Raw genomic sequence first — 8,135 nt, 5'->3', positions numbered from 1 at the left:
GACAGAGAGTTGCGCTACTGTATATACTGTGGTGGGGTAAAGTGGAGCTGGCTTCACGTATAGTGGAATAGAGCGGAGCGATGCGGGGGCAGCGTCGTATGGTGTGGTGCGGTGCGGTCGATCGTGTTTCGTTTCTTTGGCCGGGAAGAACGATCGGCAGCTTTCGTTCGACGTTCATAGTTCACATCGCCACGGCGATTCCCAGCTGGATCGCGCACTCCGTTCCGAGACACGAAAGTTGACGAAAGTTTCTCGCGGAATTTTTTATTTTTGGAAAACTGGTGAAAAAAATGCTTTTCATCATTGGCACGCACACCAGACACTGAACACACTGTCTCTTTCACTATCGACTTATTCCCAGCTCCGATTCCTGACGCCGAAGGAGAGCGAGAGTCTCAGCATGTAAGTTTCAGCACGCTGAGCCATCGGAGGACTGAACGCGTCCTTCGGCGATTCGAATTTATCAAACCAGTTTCAAGAACGCGTGATTTTTCCCAAGCAAGGATTTTAAATGCCTTTCGTCCGGCCAGCCCGTTCTGTTTAGATTTACAATTCCCTCTTTTTTTTCAAGTGAGTCAGAGAAGAATCTTTCTTAAATTAACCATTTCCTGTATAGTATTTTTTGTATATTTTATTATTGTAATGATGTTTACTTCTTCTGTTCGCCAACTTTCAAGTTAACCATTTGAGATCACTACTTTAATTAATTTTTTTTAATTTATACCTGATTACCTTCTTTCTTATAAGCAGCTCCTAGGAATTACATCAAAGTAAAATTAGAAATTTAGAATTGTTTCCTATACATATATCTCTTTTAAATTACAATATTTCTTTTACTGTAATGACCTTGTGTTTACTCGTTAGTTTATCAACTTCGAAATTAGCAGCTACGTGTGCGAATAGGCGAAGTGCACTTGTTACGACGTAGGCGTTCGCGATTTCCGCGCATAAAAGAGAGAGGGACAAAAGAAGAAATTGTTATCAATTCAATAATGACTCGTTTCAATTTATGCTTGAATCGGTAGTCCAATAGCATGCTGTGCATAATCAACACTGTTCGCAATTGCAGAGCGCAAGATCGCAAAAAGCTAATAACGAATTCGATTACTCGCATTACACCAAATTAGTGCATACTAAAAGCTGTTTTATACGAAATTAGTAAAATTAAATAATGTAAAAGCATATAAATATTTTGAGCAATTAAATAGCCAATAATATTGTCACATTATTTAATGGACTATACATGTATTATTTCATTTTCAAATTTGATTAAATTATAATAAATTAGAAAAGAAAAAAAGACCGCCATAAATCATGAGAATCACTAAGAGAATCACCACTTACGGTCAAAATTGGTATAATACATCTATATCTATTTAAATATATTTATCTCGGATATATATGATTGTGTACTTGCGATGCAATTAATGATAATTAATTAAACTATGCCACTGCTTTACATAAAATAACATCTAAACAGCACATTTAAAATGTTAAAACTGGGTTAAAACAGTACCCAGTAAACACAATGTTACATGTAACGCACATGTAATATTGTGTTTACTGGGTATCTAAATAGCACATTTTTTAAACGTGCATTAATCCAATATAATACGAGTGATTAAATTTATTATATAAATATTGCTTTCAAAATGTCGAAAATATATGAGATACGTTTCTTTTCTTTTGTCTGAGGCAGTGATATCCGCGCGGAATGTACCTTCGCTATTTCAACAATCTGTTTTCGAACGACTATGTATCTGTATCTCGCAATATGATCCTACACTCCGTCGAGATAACTTGCTTATTAGCATAAAATGGAAATATGTCAAGCCATTCATCACTAAGTATATGCCGTAATGTTGTTATCATAGTAATGTTGTTATCATACATATTTTATTCAGATACATATTTTATTAAATATATATATATTTTTTACTTCAAATTGTAAAATTAAAATTATCAAAACAATTCTAATAAAATAATTAAAATTTATATTTTATTTAATCATTTTTCTGTTATAACTGCATTCTTTTTTCTAACACTTATTTATTTTTTATTGGCCTGAATTTGCATCCAAGATTTCATTATGTTGCTAATTACTTCTAAATATTAAAATTTACATATTTGATATTGGTCATAAAAAATTTTCCATTGTTATCTGGAAAACCTGGAAAAATCGAGAATTTCAAAATTCATTTTCTATGGCAATCTTGAACTATAAAGTTATAATTGATAATTAATATTTTATTAGATTTGATAGGCATTAAACGAAATAATTTGAGGAGCAGACTTCCAAAATGCATTTTGTTTAAAATTTCATTTTTTGAGTTAAAGATGACATAGTGTTCAGTGTTGAAAGACTTCAGTTTGAAAGACTATTGTACTCTACGATGTTCTGAAAGTATTTTTTTTATCACCAATTTATGTGCTGAAAAAATATAGACATTCGAAGTGTATTATGTCCTTTAACTAGAGACAAATAAAATGCATTTGTTTAACATTATTAGAAATAGTTTAGCAATTTTGTTTAACATTTTATATCTTACTGATTGGCAAAATGTTATTTTCTGTAAGGTGTGATTTCCTTGTGACTTTCTTTCTCGTTTTCTGAAGATAAATTTTGGACAAAACGCATTTTAAAAGTCTGCTCCTCAATTCCATTATCACGTTCCAACTTTCGAAGAAATTTACATATTAGAAAACTAGATATGATAAAATTTCAAATTAACTTTTATACTGGAGTCCCATGAGACGTATTTATCGCGTAATCGCGTAACCAATCAGTAATCAATAAGGCCCAGTTCCACAACTCACGGTTAACTCTTAACCGAGGTTCAACTTGTTTCTCATCTCTTTCCAATTTTAAAATTAGAAAGAGACAATGAATAAATTGAACCTCGGTTAAGAGTTACGCGGTAAATACGCCTCATGGGACTCCAGCATTAGGGTTACTTTAACAAACGTAATCGACCGATTAGTCCATTGAAATTGACCAATTACATTTGTCATTTCGTTTGACGACAGATGCGATTGGCCAATTCCAATGGACTAATTGACCGATTACGTTTGATAAAGTGATCCTAAATAGACATCATAAACGATACTAGATTAGGCCTGGTTCTACCAATGTAAGATTAATTTTAATTTCAGTTCAATTTATTTTTTATCTTTTTTAATTTTAAGAATTAGAAAAACGAACAGTAAGTTAAACCGAAATTAAAGTTAATCTTACATTAGTGGAACCAGACTTTAGTGTCACATTTTCTCAGTTATTCAGTTAACTCATTAATTATTTGAGTTATTTAGTTAGCAATAAATTCCATTCCGTATAATGTATTATTCCATATCATCCTGTGCTATCCCATCACATCCAGATCCTGCCGAATCCTCGTGACACGTCCACATCGAGCATCGAAGTTCGTTACAAGAATTTGAACCAACGATTTTGAAAAATGGTAGAAAAGAAGAAAGGCAAAAAAGTGAAGAAACGGGAGAAGAAGATCGTGGATGAGTATCAATTACGTAGAGACCTGAGGGAACAGGCAAAGATGATAAAGTCCGCGGACTTGATGCAGGAAACTGCGATGCCTACGCAAGTCGAGCCACAATACTCCGAGGATATTAGGATCGGTGGTATAGAAGGGTAAGTTTGTCTTTCTCTCAATCATGTTTAATTAATTCAATTAATTAAATCTTCTTATGTGTGTGCATTCCTGTAATAAAGAGAAATTCTGTTAAATTCTCGAGACAATTCAAATTTATCTATGATTATATACATATAAACAAAATAATGTATATATCAATATATTGCATTATTTTATGAGCTATAGCAAGCACGATCAAACATGCAAGATTATCGGAAGTTATCGGAACTGTGAGATACTGGAACGCGTTATGTCATAGTCTGTCACTTCTATGAAATGTGTTATGTCATACTCTGTCATTTCTTGTTTTCAATTTAAAAATCAACCGGCAATCCAGGAAAATTCGGATAATAAAATTCTTGTGAATTATTATATATTTCACTTTTTTTCGTCTGCGATTTTATCTGTCAAATCCAAATCATGACACAATCGATAACTGCTGTCAATCCAAGGATTGTTCGATAATTCATACGTACAGTTCGAATATTTCCTTTGCTTATTTCGTAATGCTCTTTGTAGCGTTTTGCAGTGTTTGCTCTCGTTTTTATTACAATGTTTATCTTATCATGGCGCAGTTACAAAGATTTACAACTGCAATTTTGCTTTCATCGAGGAAGAGAAATGCAAATATTCGTGCTGTAATTCATAAAACTGTTATTGTGTAGATAATTAAAAAAATATTCGGGTTAATTTTTAAAATACAAAGCGAGTTGCAGCAAATGCTTCACGAATCACTATAATTGGCAAATTGCAAAAAAAGGAGCAAAATTATATACGAAATTACATCAAAACTACATCAAAAACACGAAATACATTCTACATCTCGCGCGATAATATTTCTGAATCGGAAGTGGCTTTAATAATTAAAACGAATAATATCTGATATTATTCTTTTTCTCTCTCTTTCTTTCTAGAAACTAAGAAAATAAGCACTTTGATATTTATCGTTTCATAATTATATAGCATTAATAATTTTTTTATTCAAGATATATCGAATGATTTCTACAATTCTTATACGAGAGAAAAAGAGAGATATAGGGAGAAAAAGAGAGGATATTTGAGGCACTGATAACAGCAATCAGCGTTCATTAAGCCGGGCTTAATTATGACGGGTCATGCATATCTCCCGCTGAGTGGATACGTTGATATGTATCTTTATTTGTTAAGAAAATAATCGAGTCACTAAATAAGAGACAATATAACTGATTATGTAATTGGTTGTGTTGTACATACAGAGTGATCCAACGAAAAGAAGAGAAATTTAGATATATAATATCACAGAATTTAATAAGAAATATTTAGTTAACATCCGTGTAATTGATCAATTGCAACTATTAATCATCAATTAATTAACTTTCAGAGGCGCTACACATTCCATACTCATAATACTCGATAGAAAAGGTGCGAAGCTAACAGAAGTTAAAGGACCACACACTAATCATTGGGTGATTAAAAAAGATATTATACGAATAGTTTATCTTTAAAGTGTTATGTGAATCAAGAGGAAAATTTTAACAGGATTTTTGAAACTATTAAGTCTGCAGCACTTTCAAAATAAACAATTCGAATAATTACAGAAATGTTTTGCCTGCTGGAGAAAGTTATCACAAAGGAGTGAAGAAATTTAATTTATTTATAGGTAATCGGAAAAGACGAGACAGCTGCCAGACTCAGCGCGATGATAGAGAGGGGTAAACAAATGCTAAATATACCGGAAAATGTTCCTTTAGATTGCGTAGTGAGTAGAAATTTAGTATTTTCATTATTAATAACATATAATTACATGTATTACACACACACGCACGCATACATAATTACTTATAATATTATTACTGCAAAATATTAATAATATAATCATAAACATAATTAACAATCCTAAATGACACATAAATACCATATAAAATTATTTTGAAATAAACAGTAAAGTCCAGTTTACTCTGTGGCACTCTCAAATTTCGAATTTTCGATTAAATGGAATCAGCTTTGATTTTCGAAAGAAGGAATTCATTCAACGATTTTTTTCATCAATAGGCACTTACTTTAAGCGGTTGCGAGGAGGAGACCATCAATCGTGAGATTGTGGAAACTTTGTTGAAAAAATATCCGCAGTCTGCTAAAGACTACGTGATTGGTTCAGATACTCTTGGTAGCCTTAGGACTGGCCTGGAATCCGGTGGAATCGTGTTGATCGCTGGAACTGGCAGCAATGCTTTACTCATCAACCCAGACGGGAAGACTCACAATTGTGGAGGATGGGGACACATAATGGGTGACGAAGGAGGAGGTACATATTGTTTATTGTAAAAAAATATAATATGGAAAAGTTGGTTTCAGAATTAAGTTCAAAATCAGCTTTATTAGATTTTGGATAGATAAAAATGAATAGAAGAAAAATAAAAAGTAGAATAGTTTTAGAATCCTTAATTTAATTTCATCGTGTGTGTGTGTGCGCGCGCGCGTGCGCGTGAGAGAGAGAGAGAGAGAGGGGGGGGAAACAAAATTCATAAATAATATTTTATTCTTTTAATTGATAATGATCTAAATATTTATTTAAATAAATTCCTTCAATTTACATTTAAATTATTGATACTAGCTACTATTATTTTTTCTTGCTTGTTTTAAGCTTACTGGATCGCCTATCGTGCCTGTAAATATGTATTCGATGATATTGATGGATTAATTGAAGCACCAGAATCAATAAGTTACGTTTGGCCGGCAATGAGAAGTTATTTCAATGTAACTGATAGGCGCGGTTTATTACTATACTTATATTCAAACTTTGACAAAAGCATTATTGCTGGTTTCGCCAAGGAAGTTGCGATCGGCTGCGAGAGGGGCGATCCACTGTGCCTGAAAATCTTCGAGGAAGCTGGACAACTTCTGGCGAAGCATATTATCGCCGTTTCGAAGAAGGCGCATAACGTTAGTATCTTCAAAAAAACAAAACGATTTAAACAATAAGAATATTATTTTAAACCATACATGTGAGAACACAGTTAATACGAACTAGAAATTAAATGCCTATAATGATCGAAGCTGAATCTTTAATGCTTAAATAATTCAGTGTGAGAATTTATCTATACTATATATGTACATGTACATATATACCATATTTGAAAACAATTTAATTTATGTGAAATAAAACTTTGTAATAAAAAAATATTTTAAAATGCTAATAATTTCGTTTAATTGCATTTTTCTTTCAGGATCTCAAACTGGCTCACGGCGGTTTAAAGGTGATTTGTATCGGATCCGTATGGAAATCGTGGAAATTTATAAAAAATGGTTTCGTGAATGAAATCCACAACAGGAATGTTGTGGACGAGTTGAGTTTACTGCACTTGACAACATCAGCGGCATTAGGCGCCTGTTACCTAGCCGCAGAGAAGATTAATTGTTCGTTCGTCAAGCCGTACGATAGCAACGTCGAGACTTTTTTTCATTACAAGCGCGATCACTATCCGGAAACGCGAAAGACAGAACATTCGATAGAATTAAAAAATCATACGTCTGACTACAATAGTGCTCAGGTTCATGGAAACGAGGAAAGTACATGATAAGATATAAATAAATAAAATTTTGAAAAAAAAAACTAGCGTTTTTTAGTCGGTGCTGAAATACGTTATCTGTAAACATGTTACGAAAATAATAAAAACGAATTATTTCGCATGATTATTAATCGGAAAAATCTAAGTTCCTGATCGAAGCGATTACGAAGCACAAGTGTAGTAGATCTAAATATATGAATGATAAGCTACACAGATCTGCAAAAAATGAATCGCTTTTGTAAAAATTACAGATTGTAAATATCGATTTAACATGTACATATATAAATTTTTACGAAAGCAATATAATAAAATCTTCTTGAGCGAATGCTGTTGGAGAGTGATGTACTTTAGGATTATTTTATCCTTATAAACTTAAAAAAAATTAACGGCCATGATGGAAAAAGATAGATAGAAGATAGATATACAAAAAACCAAGTAATTTTTTATAGTGCAATCGAGATTTAGATTTTGTTTTCTTTATACGCACCAAATTTCACAGTAATAAAAGAATGGGACTAAAAGCCATCTGGGACACGGCATGGAGCTGCGTATGGTTGATTTTCAGTCTATTCATTAAAATTGTATTGTATTTAGTTTTGTTTATCTTCGGCTTCGTATTCTTCGCGGGCTGTATTGGTGCGATAATAATCCTCATTTTGTACGTTTTTGGCTTTCTATCGACAAACGAACGCAGATGATTAAGAGATCCACAAACTTATCATATCTGGTAAGAGATGTAATAAAATTATCATTAGTTAATTATAAATATAAATATATATAGTACGAGAGAAGTGTTTTAAGAAGCTTATCGCTGGCGTGAAATTATGTGGCAATGTATTTTTGAAAAATATATTTATATCAGGATATCACAATTTATCTCGTGTACATTACAGCAACACATATACAAGTATAATATCTTTCTCTCTTATTTATATGTAGA

The 8,135-nt window shown here is 32.4% G+C and overlaps 1 protein-coding gene across 3 annotated transcripts; it reads left to right on the top strand.

Moving 5' to 3' along the window:
* The first annotated feature begins 64 nt into the window (after positions 1 to 64).
* Nagk (N-acetylglucosamine kinase) lies at positions 65 to 7,228 on the top strand. 3 transcript variants are annotated; one of them, XM_018457190.1, is made up of 7 exons: positions 65 to 402; positions 3,463 to 3,646; positions 5,008 to 5,092; positions 5,287 to 5,385; positions 5,679 to 5,931; positions 6,271 to 6,569; positions 6,854 to 7,228. In XM_018457190.1, exons 2-7 carry the CDS (start codon positions 3,552 to 3,554, stop codon positions 7,202 to 7,204), a joined length of 1,182 nt encoding a protein of 393 aa, XP_018312692.1. In that variant the 5' UTR covers positions 65 to 402; positions 3,463 to 3,551; the 3' UTR covers positions 7,205 to 7,228. The 3 variants fall into 3 exon arrangements, with proteins under 3 accessions (XP_018312692.1, XP_018312691.1, XP_018312690.1); XM_018457189.1 differs by having other exon boundaries at positions 3,378 to 3,646; XM_018457188.1 differs by lacking the exon at positions 65 to 402 and adding an exon at positions 1,673 to 1,847.
* The last annotated feature ends 907 nt before the right edge of the window (positions 7,229 to 8,135 follow it).

The sequence above is a fragment of the Mycetomoellerius zeteki genome, unplaced genomic scaffold (assembly GCF_001594055.1).
Source record: "Mycetomoellerius zeteki isolate Tzet28-1 unplaced genomic scaffold, Tzet1.0 scaffold62, whole genome shotgun sequence".
Classification (NCBI taxonomy): Eukaryota; Metazoa; Arthropoda; class Insecta; order Hymenoptera; family Formicidae; genus Mycetomoellerius; species Mycetomoellerius zeteki.
The sequence above is the reverse complement of the archived record's forward strand: the minus strand, read 5'-3'. Positions and strand labels throughout refer to the sequence as shown.